The sequence below is a fragment of the Phlebotomus argentipes genome, unplaced genomic scaffold (assembly GCF_947086385.1).
Source record: "Phlebotomus argentipes unplaced genomic scaffold, Phlebotomus argentipes genome assembly contig_15, whole genome shotgun sequence".
Classification (NCBI taxonomy): Eukaryota; Metazoa; Arthropoda; class Insecta; order Diptera; family Psychodidae; genus Phlebotomus; species Phlebotomus argentipes.
Window position 1 is genome coordinate 14,093,353 of NW_026776181.1, and position 16,092 is coordinate 14,109,444.

General features: G+C 45.4%; 3 protein-coding genes across 3 annotated transcripts in view; 2 read left to right on the top strand and 1 right to left on the bottom strand.

The window, feature by feature from the left end:
• The first annotated feature begins 5,744 nt into the window (after positions 1-5,744).
• LOC132263256 (UPF0430 protein CG31712) lies at positions 5,745-8,954 on the top strand. The gene is made up of 5 exons (XM_059762929.1): positions 5,745-5,959; positions 6,040-6,172; positions 6,247-6,447; positions 7,964-8,047; positions 8,181-8,954. Exons 1-5 carry the CDS (start codon positions 5,853-5,855, stop codon positions 8,346-8,348), a joined length of 693 nt encoding a protein of 230 aa, XP_059618912.1. The 5' UTR covers positions 5,745-5,852; the 3' UTR covers positions 8,349-8,954.
• An 86-nt stretch (positions 8,955-9,040) lies between these two features.
• On the bottom strand, positions 9,041-12,800 carry LOC132262481 (tubulin glycylase 3A-like). The gene is made up of 3 exons (XM_059761761.1): positions 11,432-12,800; positions 10,154-10,666; positions 9,041-10,091 (listed from the first exon to the last, which is right to left on the bottom strand). Exons 1-3 carry the CDS (start codon positions 12,798-12,800, stop codon positions 9,112-9,114), a joined length of 2,862 nt encoding a protein of 953 aa, XP_059617744.1. The 3' UTR covers positions 9,041-9,111.
• Positions 12,801-13,869: 1,069 nt separating this feature from the next.
• LOC132263247 (serine/threonine-protein kinase 26) overlaps positions 13,870-16,092 on the top strand; it is a 50,134-nt gene continuing 47,911 nt past the window's right edge. Inside the window, exon 1 of the mRNA XM_059762919.1 lies at positions 13,870-14,175. Coding sequence (XP_059618902.1) covers positions 14,161-14,175 — 15 coding nt within the window. The 5' untranslated portion in view covers positions 13,870-14,160. The remainder of the gene's footprint in view (positions 14,176-16,092) is intronic.

Consider the following 16,092-nt stretch of genomic DNA (forward strand, 5'->3'; position numbering starts at 1 on the left):
TGGACAGGGAGAGGGCGAGCAGGGGGAGAAACTGTTTCTTGCTACACAATCGGAATGGTATTATCAACAGGTCTCATTGTTCTTCCGGAGCACCGACGCCATAGGTGTGCTTAAATGTGTTTATTGATTGGTGATGGTCACAAAGACAGGGAATTATCATAAGAATATAACATATGACTCACATGCCTGAAAGATATACTATTTACAAAAAAAAAGCTTGTGAGGCGGTTCGCAGATCGTATAACGATGTCGAACACCTTGTTAAAATGTAAACAAATCGTAAAGTTGCGATCAAACACATGAATGGACATTGTCAATTAAAAATCATTTTATGCTTATTATGTTAATTGAGATGGACGTGCACGTGAGATTGTGTTTGAGATGTGTTCGAACGGGAAATCTCCATCTATCTTGAGATGATTCTCTACTTTATCTAGTGCAGTATTTGTTTTCGCTCCCACAGAGATTTTAAAGACACCCGAGACTCCCCCAGTCACTGGTCCACGAGTGGGAAGACCATCAGAGACACTCGCTTTTCGTTGAATTCCCCCCTCGGTATTTTCCAGTGCAATAAATTCCTGGTTCTCGTGCAAATTGCGAACAATGGGAAATTAAGGAGACACTCCGGAAGGAAGAAATAGAGTGAGATCAGGGGCACACACACACACACCCCTCCAAGTCGAGGGTGAAAATAAGACGATGAGGTGGAACTCTGCAGATAACTTCCCACCCATGGAGAGAGAGCTTCAAATTTGAAGTTGTGACAAGGAAGAAAGAATTAATATCTTTTTAAATCACGTATTTTTCATTCTCCACTTCCTGGACCATTTCATCATATTTTTGGGTATAGCCAAGATTTTAGCATTTTTCCACGACAGGGAGTTGCGAAGAGAAAAATTGCTTTCCTTCTCCTGACTTGACAGAACTCTCATGCATCATCCAGACACCCCTTTGTATTTATGCCGAAGCTCAAGATAAATTCTCGATGCCGAGGCTCTTTCTCCATCGTCTTCATAGGGACTGAGTTTCCCTAATCCATTTGTCTCTCAATCCCTCATATTTATACGTGGAAAATCACTCAGAACCTTACAAGACGCCAATCTTAAACACTCTTTCCTCCCTTTTCTCACATTTTCCTCCGCAGTGTTTAATTTTCAATTAGGTGATCGAAGGGTACGAAATACATTGAGTTTCTCAATTCGACACGTGAGGGAAACGTTGAAAAATTCACTTTAACAATGTTTGAGCGTGGTAATAAGGCGCTGCCTTCTTGAAGACTTTGTAGCAAAAGCTTTGCGTGATCTTCAATGATCACTCCTTGAGAGATTTTACGCATCTTCCTTTCTCATCTCAAACAAGGTATACGCAATTGCCCAAATTCTCTCGCCTATTTCCTCGACGGACTCATATTGATGTCTATACAAAAGCAATATTTCATTGTTCAACAGTGATTCATAAAATTCCTTCGACGCGCAGATCCTGGGAACAACCGCCGCCGCCACATCACTTATGGACACTCTCCGGACAATTAAATTCCCTCTCTTTCTTGCGATCGCGTGCAAGAAAGTGCTACAAATGGGAAGTGGTTGGTCTGGATGAGTCTATTTGACACTCGAGAGGCATTTTCTGTTGGAGCCACTTCCCCATCCTGCCAGCGAGACCGCCTCAACAGTGGAAAATTATATTGGTGAGATGATGTTCGGGGCCAGATGTCTGATTGGCTTTCGTATAAATTCACGAAGATCCTCTCTGGCCACCGCAAAATTGAGGAGCCCAGCGTAACGGTCAGAGGTTTTCAATGGAAAAACCGTACATGAATTGAAGGCGAAGGAAAAAAAAATTACTGCACGACAAGCACATGATAATAATTTCGTCAAATTGTAATTGATAAGTCTGGCGGTGGATGGTGGAGGGAGTGTGGTGGCTAAGGGAGTGATGGATCATATTCAGGGAGTTAAATCACTTAACCGCGGATGGCGCAGGGTGAATTATAGGCCACTGAAAATGATTAACACTCGCCAAAAAGGAGCCACGGACGCAGCTATAAAATAAAATGTTCATAAAACTCAGTATTTTATGGGAAATCTTTCCCCCGCGCGCTCCTCATCCGCTTGCGGTTTTTCGCAAAACTCACACCATCGCCAATATTTATTTTCAAATGCATGAATTGCGAACTCGTGACCGGAGAAATGGAACATATATCAATTCTTCTGCATGCTCAGTTGATGGCAAGAGTGAGCATAATCATCGTCCAATTAATTGCAGAAGTCTCTCTTGGGGTCTTTATTTGTATAAAATAAATTTCGCAGCTCTAAATGAACTCGTTACTCCCATCGCGGGGATATTCACAAAGCGTCTAATGGGTGGGATCATTACTCTTGAGGGGAGGGTCGCACTATGTATGGCCGTAATCTGTGCTTGAAGGGAAAAGATGTACACAAAATAAGTTCGAAACAAACGCGTCATTACGCTCTAATGATGATGTCAGCAATTAAGCGACGAAGCGTTAATTGCAATTAACATTTCGCATCTTTCTCCTCATTGCTTCCAATTGAAAGTGTTTTATAGTGGAGCATTTTATCCATTAAATCTCTCTCGCGGGTGGAGATAAAAGGGAGATCCCACAATTTTTTCACCAGTCTTTTCGTGGGTCTTCATTGAACGTCAACATTTGTATAAACATCATAGTGAATTAGACGGGGGAGTTCAAGTGATTACGCGACGAAGGCGTGAAAAGTGCTAAACGTAGTTTTTCGAGACAGTGTGGATAAGAGTATTGGGGATGACGATCTCAATTCAGTTGATATTCTAAGGGTGGTTTGATGCACGGAGCTTTTAATTACAGCCTCAGCCAGCGATGCATTGACGGAGCTTTTGTTCTCTCGCACTCTTTCACGTTTGGATCATCAGAGTTGCAGCATCGATAGTTCAGGATGAAAGTGTAATTCTTGCTCAAGAGACTCTCGCCTAACCTTCTCCTCTATGCTCTCGCCATTTCTGGCGAAATCATTAATGCTGTGAATTTACTATGGGGTGGCACAGAGTGATGGTGGGAATTATCTTTCATTTTGTTTTTACTTCCGCTTCTCCTCGCGTCCATCGCGCCAGAAGAAGTGCGAAGGGCTCTTTTTTCCATCCCATTTTTGTCCGACGCGATTGTTTTTCTCGGCACGGAAGGATGTTATTAAAAATATGATAATTAATCTTGCTAAAATTGTAGAGCCATTGCGCGTGGGTGGATAGAGAATTATGTGTGTTTTGCCTAAGAGAAGTGGGTGGCATGAAAGCAATTAGTAACATTAATGGGAGGCGCAATCGTGAAATTTCTCAATTTGCCTCGCAAGTCTTTTTGTCCAAATGGTGCGCGAGACTTGAATGTAATTTTCGGCTGATTATATTCACGAATTCCTTGGAGCTGTGACTTAAGAGGTCTGTTAAGTAATTGATTGTCTTTCCAATTCTTACCAATGATTTCGCCCCTGGAGGACGAGTTGGACAAATGAGAGGGCAAACTTAATGAAATTTGGGGTGTAAGTGTCCAATTAGTCGTAATGAAATTAAGTTTTTCCCTCGAAGATATCTTTCCGGCGAGAAATCTGCGCACATCCTGACCACTTCAAAGATGTGCGCGCAGCGCAAGTGGATTGCGTTTGCGTGTGCTGAGATTTTGCATGTGGTAAAGTGTCTAAATTGCACCCCAAAAGAGGTGTTGGAGTTTGGGAACTGAGATGATTAACCTGCTTGTGGATGCTCTGTGTCAAAGGGACCGAAAAAATTTTGCCTGGACATCGCGAGTTGGTGGTGTGAAGAAAATTGAAATGCGTGGCAATGATTTCCCCGTCATGGAGGCAAAAACTTATGCTCCTCGCTTCATCTACTTAGGGATAATTTCCTCTCTCTCTCTCTCAATCATGTGGTAACAAGTTCAATTAGTGGGCAAATCATTGAGGAATTGCATGAGTTGATAGCATGAGAATTTTAGTAATTATTCATGTGAAGATGTGCTTTTTTGCGTATGCAATTATCAAAGTGATGTGAAACTTATCAGTGCCGCGATAAATATTCAAGGATAATATTAATTTTTGACGGATAATTATGGTGATGTCTTGCTCTAGATTGACATCAAATGTTATGTTAATCAGAGAATACCCTCAGAGCGAGGTGTATTCTTTGCTGATGGCCGAAGAAGAAGTGATTGCGTGTCTCTCAATAGTAGAAGCACTTAACTACTGTATTACGGAGCAATTTGTGCCAAAAATTGCGAGAGCGAGGCTTCTTTGGCGGGAAGCAGAGGCCTAAAGAGCTCATCGATTAGGGAGGATGCGAGGAGTCAGCTTTTTGTGAACCTTAACCTCTCTAACAAGCCATCGCAACTCACGACAAGACAATTATGCAAAGTGCAATGTTAAGCAGCATCTCAGTCATTTTTTCACAGCTCTGCTTATTTTGGCGGTTTCGCTGGGTGGATGTTAAGTACTTTGTTGCGCGAATAAATTGTATAGTGAGACAGATAGGAATGTGACCGTGGCACACAAAAAAGAGCACCGGCTAGAGAATCTAATGAAATAAATACAAATAAAATTACAGGGAGCGGCACATTGGGATCCTCCCCAATCTGTAGCATTTTCTCGATACTGTCTAATTTAATTCAATGATCTGACCATCGTGTAATGTCAATAATTGATGGTATATGGGCATATAAAAGTGGGAATGTGGCACGGCATCGAGCTCATAAATTATCCCAAAATCAGCGCTCCTCCACTTTTCTTCTCCCTCTCACTCTCTTCGGTCGCTCTTCTTCTTTTCCGCACAGATCGAGGCAAAGTGGAGTGCCGCGTGGTGTTTTTGATATCACGAAGGCGTTCCCTTGATCTTCATTAAAACAGTAAGCGATTAAGTAATTGAGGGTTTCACATGGCGAAGCGTGTTATTTGTGAGGTGCAAAGGAGCTCTCGTGGGTGGAGCGGAGAAAGATGATCACAATTCGGCTCTCTAAATTCTACCTGTGATATTTACGGCGTCAGGCACGAAACAGATTCACACCTCGCACGCATTTTCACTCCTGGGCGCAATAGTGCCAAATCTCACACGAAGTCCAAATTGATTTTCAATAATTAATAGGTGAGCGGAGGGATAGAATCACGAACATTCCTAGATCATGCCACTGTGGCGTGGCTTTCTGGTGTGAGTGAGCAGCTCAGGCATGCAACGGAAGTCAAATTATGCCTGATTACCCCTTCGACAAGGTCGCGATGAGGAAGACTATTTGATACGCTAACAACTGCCGTGGGTTGATTGCCCTAGAAATGGCGAAAAATAGAAGAGAAAAGTCTTGAATCCAAATGTTTGGCAACAGACTTTGTTTTCACACAAACTTTACCATCAATATCGTTACAGTAACAATTTTCTTACTTTTAATTTACAGATCGCTGCAAGGAAGTTGCGTGTCAGGGCCTTTTTACTCAACTGTTTGGCACCATATGTGATCCTCAAGTCAGCCATAATTGTCACACAATGACAAGATAATTGTAGTGAAGATTAAGACAAAAAATTACATGTAATTTGAGTCTGGAAAGGACGCTATGAAATACAATTATTCCCTTATGGTGTGAGAACATCCTTGATTTCTTTTACTGCACAGAAACACCCTTGAAACGTGAAACATGCTTCCCGCCAAAAAGCCCTCCACAAAAAGCTCACCACTTTCACCACCCGATGAAACTCAACCTCACCATTCCGCGAGAGGCGCTGGCGGTTGCGGAATTGTCAAAATTGTGGCGTCGTAAAAAGTTGCATGAAAATTTTTAGACTGAATTTTCGCCTGTTTTCCATGTGTATTTCTCTGTGAAAGAATGGGCAGATCACGGAGTAGATCACCGAAGCGCCGGCGGAAGAGTAGCAAACACAGAAAACACAGTAAATCGAGAGACAGAGACCATGAAAGAAGTTCCAAATCGAGGTGAGTGACATGGAAAATTTTTGTTTTTCCTAATGCTAAATGCCTAAATAGAAGGTTAATGATGTGATGTTGTGTTGCAGAAAGCGTTCCATTTCCATATCTTCCGACAGCAGTAGTGAAATACCACACAAGAGCCATCGGAAGAGGAGCAAGGAAATCGATCGATTGGCAGAAATGGAGAGGCAACGTAGGCAGAAAGATGCAGAGCAGAGGGTGAGATTTTCCGGCACATTTTCCCTCCGGATGGTAATTGACTGACCTGTGTGTGCATCTATCTGGGGGTGTAGGTAATTGAGGAGGAGGCCGCCAAGAGGATAGAATTGCTCGTGAAGAAGCGCGTGGAAGAGGAACTGGAGAAGAGGAAGGATGAAATTGAGCAGGAAGTGACAAAACGCGTGGAGGCGGCCAAGAAACAGATGGAACAGGAAATGATGCTCGAGCTGGAAAAGCGAAGGGAGCAGGCTCGCCAAGAAGAGCAAAAGCGAGAGGTAAGCTGCCCACGAGAGGCCCTTCTCTCCCCATATTCTCTGCCACAAATTGAACACTGTTGCCCAACACTTGACGAATTGGTCAGACCTCGAAGCGCCTTCGAGTCTGTCGCATTCCTCATGGGGTCATCAGTGGCCTGAATCTCGTGAATACTCTCTCGCCAGAGATTGGGTGTGCCTGAGGAGCGAGTGGCTGGGGTAATTGGACGCCTAATCAAACAGCTGTCTGTGTGTGGGTGATTCTCTGCTTCTCTTTATGTTACTCCAAATGCTATGATTTTTTCCTTTCACTTTGAATATGAGTGTGTGGCTCGCGCGTGCCGCAACGGCATCCGAGCTGTTATCATGAGCAGAGTGAGAGGGAGTGGGAGAAAGAGATAGAGAGGAATGTGATAAGTGAGGGTGATAAATGCGCGTGAGTCACGCTCTTTTGGGGATGAATGAGGATCGAATGCATGTAAATTTCTTATTTCATATTTTCAGATTAATAGAGAACTCGCAGTGCTATAAAAAAAAATATGCCCTAAATTTCACGTAAAAGAGATTTGTGCAAAATATTTGACTATATCTCGCAAAATATTTCCGACTTGTTGAACAAACACACACAGAAATTCTCAAAAGAACAGAAAAAAAAGAAAATTGAGGCGACAATGCAGCAAACGGTTCCCCTGATTAATTTAGGAGAGAGAGGGGCAAAAGAGGATCACAAGGATTCGACACTAATTTATTCGTATAAATGAATTGAATAAATTTCTGTTGATTCCGCCGCCCGGAAACTCTCTCTCTCTCTCATGCTTCAAAGACTTTTCCTTCTCCTTGAATAACGCAAAAAAAAGAAAGAAACAAACACTTTCTCTCGCTCGAGAGAAAAATTCCCCAAAAAAGAACACAAACAAGAGCGAAAAAAAGACAATCATGGAAGTGCAAGAAAGACTATTTTGATATATAAATAAAAAAAACAATTGGATAAGAGACATTTGCACACGAAAAAGAGCCTAAGATTGTAAAGAGACACATTGAAAACAATCCGAAAAGTCATATGCCGAAGAGGATCCCAATTTTATTTCTGTATCAGCGACTCAGGTATTATAAATCATAATTTATTTTTATATTAAACAATGTTTTTTAATTTAAATTTATGCATCTTTTGTGAGCCAAAAAATATTAAAAAAAAAGAAACACATACTGAAGGACTTGTTTCATGATGCAAAAATATTGAACTGAAATTGAATGATGTCACAAAAAAGTTGATGATGAAAATGCAGATAAAGAAAAATGGATAATAATGAATAATGCAAACAAGGCCTTTGTCAGCACACATTTTCTCTACGTGAAAATTTAATTAAAACAATGAGTTTTGCATTGACAAAGGAAACAGCATTAAATTTTCAGTTTGGAAAATGCGTGTGAAAAAAGACATTTTAAAGAACGAGAAGAAAGTTGTGTCAATTTTCTTTTAGGTAAGCCGAGAATTGTGCTTGAGTGAGATGTTAATCGATCTCTTATCATTTTGTAGGAGGAGGAGAGGAAAAAACGCGAGGAACTGGAAAGCATTTTGGCGGAAAATAACCGAAAAATTGAGGAGGCACAAAAGAAACTCGTAAGTATATTGTTGCACTGAATATTGTTTATTCATTTTTATTATTTAAAATAAACTTTGGAATGATAACAGTTTTATTATACACATTACTAATTACAAATTTGTCTGCTTCGCGTTGCTGGTTTATTTGCAGGCTGAAGAGCGACTAGCGATTATTGAAGAACAGAGGAAAATGGATGAAGAGCGCCAAAGGATGCGAAAAGAGCAGGAGAAGAGGGCAAAGGAGGAGCAGAAAATGATTCTGGGCAAGAATAATTCTAGGCCAAAGCTATCATTTTCCCTCAAGCCTGGCGTCTCGTGAAATTGTCGCGATTTGCCAACTGAGCCAAATGAGAATATTTCCAATTCCTATTGAATTTTCCCTCCTCCCCCTCCACCCCCCGCGCAGCAATAACCAACGGGTTTTGTCCCTTTTTTCCCTTAATCTCTTTAAGTTTGTTTTCTTTTTCCCTAATTATTCATTCTCTGTTGCGTCGTTGAGCACGCGCGCAAAGCCAATCATTGATTTCAAATAGTGGTTTTTTTTTTCTTTTATACAATATGAATGGAAGAAAAATCGATGATCTCTTCCTGCTTTTGAAAGTTTAATTATAGAGAGATTTGAAGTATTTTCTCCCCATTTCCTGTGCTCTCATTTTGAGACAAAACAATGAGTGAAAATGAAGTATTTTCATCATGATAGAGAAGATGATAAGAAGCGTTTTTGCTGTGGCAGTGGCATTTCGTCAGAAAAAAAAAGAAATTTTCACACTAACTATAAAAAGGAAATATAATTCAAAAGAGAGAGAGAGTGAGGGAGATATTAGATTAAATTTTCAAATATATAGATTTTCCTCTATCGAATATACTCTCCTATATATATATATAGCAATCCTACCACAGAAAAATACATAACTCTTGAAGTAAATTGACCAATTATTCTCAACTCCTTCCACTCGGGGTCTTGGCTCTTGTTATTTATCGACACGGGCATTGTTGTTTGGCAAGGAACGTGTCACGGAATTGCCTGCCGCTGAAGTTAAGGTATGTCGGATAAGGATATAGCCACATATTGAAGACATTTATCACGATTTCTGCTCTTGCACTTTCAGATCAACAACTGCGGAAGGGTTTTTCGTGGTGTGAGGCTTCGGGCTGCAGCTCTTTATCAGCGGCGTTGGCAGATTCTCCTTCTGCGAGTTGAGGATCTTGTTGTACTTGGCGCGCCAGGCTCTCAAGCTCAGGCCGACGGCGAAGAAGTGTGAGCAATAGTGATGATCGTCATCTCGCCTTCCGGCCGCTCCGATTGTTGAGGACTTTGTGAGGCTGCGATAGGGTGACAGATTCATCTTCTGATTGACCGATGCTGTGCTGCGGAGCTTGCTGAAGATGTTGCTGGCGCTCTTGGACTTGAAGATGCTGCTCTCCTGGATGGGTTGATTGTGGCGCGATGACGCAGGGGTGGAAGTGGACTCGAGTTTTTCCGGGCAGTAGCGATTTCCTATGCAAGTTATCTCCTTGCGCGAGCCTTTGGTGGTCTCGGGCGGCGGCTGTTCCTCCTGCACCACAACTATGCGAGGGCCACAGCTGGCGTGACGCCGCTGGGAGTCCACCTTGGGGATTTTCTGCTCTACTGGCGCCTTGCGATTGCTGTTGGCTACGCGCGTGCTGGAAGATTGAGTGCCGCGACTCGTTTTGTTGGCTTTCTTCACGGCGGTGAGCGGAGAGGTTTTTCTGGTCTTGGGCGACACCTGATTGGGTTTCAGGTTGAGACAGTCCATGAGATCCATGATGTACGGGCCCTGAGTCGTCACGAGTCCTGCATTGGCAGTGTGATTGGGATGAGGATGGGTGAGACGCGGCACTGGACGAGGAATGATGCGGAGATCTTCGCGCAGCTTGGATTCCTGGTTGCGACGAGTGGAGGAAGTCTTGGTGAGGAGCTGCTGGCCCTTGAGGAAGAGATTGAGGCCCATGTAAGCGGGCGCTGGAGGGATGCTCTGTCTGTAGATGAGTTCAAATCCTCCGGTGTCAGCCTTGGGATCATTCCTCCGATCGATAATCACTGGAATGCGAGAAGGTGAATTTAATTGACATGTTAAAATTTCCTCTTTACTCATTGTCTACCTTTGACTGTGTCTTCCAGGCATTGTGGGCACAAGCGGGCAGTGACACTCGTGGTGGATCCCAGGTCAGGAGAGGAATTGATCTCGATGAGCCATGGATAGAAGTCCTCAGAGACCATAAAGTCCGCGCCGAAGAGTTCAAAAGTGTTGGGGCGTCTGTCCATGTTGTCTTGCGATGCCAGCATTGAGCCAATGATGGCGCGCTGCATTCCAGGATAGATCCTCTCTGACCAGAGCTCCAGCTTGCCAATCATGCGGAGATAGGCCTGGAATGTGTGACAATCCCACATGTTCTCCTGCGGCAGTCGCTCGTCGCGCTGCCCGTTGACGTACTTCTTCTGGATGGCGTGATTGGTCAAGTGGACGGACTCGTGGTAGTTGAGGAGATTGTACTCCTGCGAGCTGAAGCGCAGATAGCTCTCCTTGTACATCCAAATGACGAGCGGCTGCACGCTGGTGATGAGGAACCACTGTCTGATGTCGAATTTCGTGTTGTGGATGGTTAGGGGTCGTTCTGGAATTTCACGGTGAGTCTTATTATTACATATTTCCTCCTCGCATTCTCTGTTTGCTCGGCCGCGTGTTGTGCTATTGTTGTGTGTGCCTCTTTTGCGCGGAGCGACAGAAATAGACACACAATGGGGGGGAGTGTGAAATTCAATATTCGCGAGTGTGGGGGCTGAGAATCAGCTGATTCTCCATGTTACGACGGGAGAAGCGTGATGATTGGGAAAACTGGGTCACCGAACATAACATATATACATTTTTAGCGATAAGCTGTACTCGAAGGTGGTGGGAAAGCGGGATCATTTTATAAATTTGCACGCAACACGATATCGCGCCTTTCGCTCACCCTCAATCCCGGGCCGATATGAATTAGCGACTGAAAATCGCGCGCGCGAAAAGCGCGATTGGCGTGGGGATTTCTTTTTTTTTGAGTGCCAGAAAAATCGATTAGGGCAATAGTTTTAAATACAGCTTATTGTCAGGAGATGGCTAAACTGGAGCACAGCTGGATTTATGGCTATCTCGTCCGGAAGCTTAAATGTAGGAATTTAGTTCAAAACCACTCGAGCTTGTCCCTCCCTCGACAGATATGCAAATTTCTCTCCACAAACTCGACTCAAGAGACACCGGGAACGTGCCAGTCTGTATTTCTCAGTCGACAAACAAAAGTTTTAATGCTCGCGATCATTATGCAAACGTACAGTTTAATGGGTTCCCGCGGGGAAATGTTTTTATGGGCAGCGAGAGACGACGCAGGGATTCGTTCACTCACCCATGTACTTCTGCACGACATATCGGGTCTTGGTGATTGTCGGCGGATTCACCAGCGAGATGATTTTCTTGATGTTGTTCATGAGGAGAATGCCTCGGCCGCGACACCGATTGCCTGGCTTCACGATCCATATGTTGAGGAATCCGTCAGCGTGATATTGAGGCCAGAAGATCTCCACGTCGCGCAGGAGTTTTTCCACCAGGGAAATGTATGATTCCACGGGATCGTCTTCGGTGTCGAGGAGTCTGGCATTCTCGTGTGTCACGAGGTAGTGATGGGTGAGAAAGACGTCCCAATCGTGCTCCCAGATCTTGAGATTCTCGTCCGGACAGTCGATGTCGCGATGTTGGCAGAAGTCGACAAACTCGCGACAGCGCTTCACGGCAAAGTGGACACTGGTAATGGGCACGGTTCCTGTGGGCGAGCCGACGGCCGCCAAGCCGTGACTCCTGTAGGTCTGGGCCAGCCACTTGAGCAGCCCCATGCATCCGGTGAGGCGGAAGTCGTCGATGAAGTCATTGAGCTCGTCCGGACTCCACACATTGAAGCACCGCGGATAGTAGGTCTCGGCGATGCCGTCCTCGTAGAACCAGTGGAAGTCCCGGAGGCTGGAGCAGAGGCCTTCCTTGGTGGTGAAGGGCACCTTGTGGAATTTGTTGATGAGCAGCGCGGGATTGCGCGCCATGTCTATCCAGTCCGCCTTCTCCTTGCGCGCCGTCCAGAGGAAATCCACGGGCGTGTACTCGAGGAAGCGCGACAGGATGTTCCTCTCGCACTTGATAAGGTACTGCTTCCGGGACTCTCCGGCGCGACGCACTGGCAGCTGGTGGATCATCTCCTCGATGGTGAGATTGCAGGGCATCGAGGCTCTGCGGTGGACGTCCAGTTTCTCCACCCAGCCTCGCTGCAGCAAAGCCTTCCTCACGGTGTAGAAGCATCCGCGGATTGTGAAGACGCGGTGATTCTTCTGGGCCTCCTGGGCGCGCTTCCGGAGCTCATTGAGTCGCTCAGTGGAGATGCAGCGTCGCGACTCGCCGGACTGACGCGTGCGAACGGGCAGAGTCTCGAGATTGTTGCACTGGCACGCCGTGTCGGTGAAGCCTGTGCAGAAGAGAGCCACCGCGGACGCTTCCTTCTTCCGTCTGATGCTCACACCAGTGGTGGCGCTCTCCTCCTCGCCGTCGTCCTCCGAGGAGGACTCCAGCGGACTGTCGGGGCGCCTCTTGATGGCATTGTGGGACTTCACGACACGAATCGAGGGCACTCGCGGCGGCGGCGGGAAGACTCGGGACACATCAGACTTGCTGGTGCGACTCGTGGCTGTCCTGGGGAGAGTGTCTCGCCTCGAGGGCGTCTTCAGGTCGCTCATCCGAGCGAACCGCACTCTTCCACTCGCCACAGTCAACTGAGTCTCCTTCGCGCTGCGCCTTCGCGACTCCTTCCGTGTCCCCGCAGGACTTTGCCGAGAGTGCAGCGGAATTCAACCTACTTTCGCGCTATTTTGGTGCGCGTGCCAAGGAGTCTCTGTCCACGAGGAGCAGCAGCTCCGCCACCCCAGAAAATGTTCATTTCAACACGTGTGCGGAACTCACGATAAATTCCCTCAAATGAGCCACTCTCTTCCCACCCACGATGTCGCCGCTCGACGGCGGGAGGAAGAAATTGATTTTCTTTTTGGCAATTTGCAAGGCAAATGCTCCGTTCGTGCACTTCCAAGTGCAATTTTCGCTGCTGCCGTTCGATGAACTCGCCTCCACACTTGGGCGCTGTGGAGAGAGTCAAGGAACTTCCTGCAGTCTCAATTTCATCCTTCTCTCTCTCCAATTTGCTGCCGCTAACTTTTCCCATTACACCTCTCGAGGCTCTCGAGGTGTTTTGCCACCCGCACACGGAATCGATTCGCCGGATGTGAGCTTCAATTGAACTCATTCAACTCATTCTTCTCTGGTGGATGAGCCTTGGGGTGAGCGTTACATTTCAAATATTTGGTAAGTAACTGACTGGACGTATTCTTGGCATTCCACTCCTCGCAATAAATAATACCTCTAGAATTTCAGAGTTTAATTGCAGTATCGCATGACATTTAATGGGTGAGCTTGAATGCAAGTCCTAGTTAATTAGTAGGGCAGCGAGAAGAATTCAAAAGGCCTCCCTGAGTGTAAATGCATTTGTGCTACTTTTGAAGAAGAATAAACCCAAAGGAGAAAATTCGCCTCATTAATTATTCACAGTCTTTAGTGCATCACGCAAAGGACATTTATATTTTGCTGATATTTTGAATGCTTTTCCCAAAAGGCGATGCGCGTCCGAGGACTGTTCCAATGCCATTCTGCCGGCAGAGGAGTTCGCTACGGGGCGATGAGGTGAGCACACTGAGTTGGTGGTGCTTTTCCGCCTGGGGGCGCTGGTGGGCACTTTGACGCGCCAGAAGTGCGCAGCAATTTGACAGTGACAGTTTGTGAGCAGCAAAATTGTGTGGTTTTTTGCGAGAAAAAGGAAAAATAAGGCATTGCTCTCCATATACACATTTTCCCACTTGTACAAGCACCGCTGATGCAACATAGAATTACATAATTTGCCGTGGCTGATGAGACAAGTGTTGTGTGTGGATTCCTGATCGGGCAGTGCTTCTCTCTTCCGGATCGCGTTTCCTGGGCTGGCTAGACTGGAGGGCGGACGGCGCAATTGGTGGCTGTGGCGAGGCTCCGTCAACTGCAGCTCCCCCGACGATGGCTTTCAATGAGGTGAGTACCAGTGGAGAGCACCTTGGCGGCTCACCTGTGCGTGAGGGCGGCTCGGGGCGCCCGCGAGCGCTGCCCAGAGAGCCCGGGCAGCGCTGCGAGTGTTGTGTAATCGCTGGGGATGCTGTCTTTGTTGGTGTTCTGGGCACGACCTTGACCTCGCTCTGACCCAATGCAGCAGCAGCATCACTGGAGGAATATGCGCTCTGTTCTCTCCCAATGTTCTCATTCTTCGCCGCGGCTTCGACTGCACTGGGAGGGGACAAAGAAGCATCGATTTTCAACCCTGGCCCTCCAGCCAAATCCCCTGTGGTCACACTGGCCAGAGGAGTTGATGTCACACTCTTCAGTCACACTCGTGGAATGCGGATATTCTTCGGCGGCATGAAAGTGTGTAGAGAAGCGCAGGGCAAAAAAAAAACTCAACCTCATGGTCAGAACTCTTGAAGCATTGAATGGTCAGTGTGGCAGGGATTTTCCACATCCCGTCCGGGCCAGGAAGCCCACTTGCCACTGGAAAGATCGATTTCGCGTGAGACCCGCAAAGTCTTCCAATTTTTTTATTTTTTTGAGCAATGGAATAACCAGAGAAAAAAAACACGCAATTGCTTAGCCAGTTTACCACTATTTATTCCTCTATTTTGTAATTTAATCAATTATATTTTCAAAGCAATTGTGGAATTGCAAAAATTGTGAACCGCATTTTACCTAGTTTTCTCTCTTTTCCCTCTCACTCGCTCACTTATTGCAGGGTGCATTCTTTCCATGGCATATTAGCAAATATCTTGATTAGTTGTTTGTGTGTTTAGCTTGGAAATTCAGGGAATTTTCCCAGGAAAGAGACCTCCAATTGGCGCTGTCTGTGAGATCTCTGACTCCGTTTGCCGCTATGGCAGGGAAATTGGGTATGATTTTGTTGTTTGCTCAAGCTCGCTTAAAACTGTCCAAGTTGATTGAATTGTCGGGCAATTTAGTGGGTTTGCGTGGGTGAAGAAGAGATGTTCGCTGAGAGAGAAAGAGACTCTTGATGGGAAGAAAAAAAGAAGTGCTCGCGAGACTCTTCTCCAAAATATTCTGAGACATCGCGTGGCCCTTTTTCCCTCCATCTTCAGCTCTGCAACACAACTTTTTTTTCTAGGTCAGTCGACAATGTGTCGAATCCAGTGAGATTTCACTGACGACACACAAATGAAATGATGTTCTTATGATGCCAAAAAGGTATGGGAATTTTTTCATCTTCTCCTCATGTTGCCCGCAAGACGTACAATTTGACGTCATTGTGTTGTAATTTGTAAGTGATTTTCCACACGCAATTTCTCACTAAAAATGGGAGGAGAGAATCTCTCAACTATGCTAAATCAAATATTAATCTTTCACCCACACCGGAGGCTCTCAGCGTCCATCGATGGTTTTTTAGGAAAATTAATTCCGCTCCGTGAAGCTCTATCGGCAAAAAAGCAGCACTTTGAGGAGGTGGTGGTGGTGGAGGAGGGACAGAGAAAAAGGGCGGGCAGCGCGGGGAGAGTTTTTGTGGGCTTGAGAAATTACAACAATCGCGCGAGGTATAGAGTGAATGCTATTACAATGCAGTTGGGAGGTTGTATTCAATCTTCCAATGTACATTGGCACGTAGATGAAATAATCTCACCAGTATCACAGTGAATTTTATACATGCTGCATAACATTTAATGGTATCTTATGTGGCGTGTATTTCCATATAACAGGGCAAGAGAGAGGGAAGAGCGGGGGCAGAGCTGTGAAAATTGGATTTGATAGTAATTCTGGCTTTCATTCACTCTGTATCGATCGTCTCTTTTTTTTCCTTCTCATATCTCGGCTATCTTTTACCATCTTCATGTGACATGAGACACAATTTCTCGAGACACACGAGATGGAGAAATTTAATATCCATAATATAAA

What these genes read in the sequence shown, in the direction of transcription:
- LOC132263256 (XM_059762929.1), top strand. Translation starts at nt 5,853, where the DNA reads ATGGGCAGATCACGGAGTAGATCACCGAAGCGCCGGCGGAAGAGTAGC. An exon ending in AGAAAGATGCAGAGCAGAGG is followed by an intron (nt 6,173 to 6,246) that starts GTGAGATTTTCC and finishes CTGGGGGTGTAG; the next exon opens with GTAATTGAGGAGGAGGCCGC. An exon ending in AAGAAGAGCAAAAGCGAGAG is followed by an intron (nt 6,448 to 7,963) that starts GTAAGCTGCCCA and finishes ATCATTTTGTAG; the next exon opens with GAGGAGGAGAGGAAAAAACG.
- LOC132262481 (XM_059761761.1), bottom strand. Translation starts at nt 12,800, where the DNA reads ATGAGCGACCTGAAGACGCCCTCGAGGCGAGACACTCTCCCCAGGACA. An exon ending in TGTCGTGCAGAAGTACATGG is followed by an intron (nt 10,667 to 11,431) that starts GTGAGTGAACGA and finishes GTGAAATTCCAG; the next exon opens with AACGACCCCTAACCATCCAC. An exon ending in CCTGGAAGACACAGTCAAAG is followed by an intron (nt 10,092 to 10,153) that starts GTAGACAATGAG and finishes CTCGCATTCCAG; the next exon opens with TGATTATCGATCGGAGGAAT.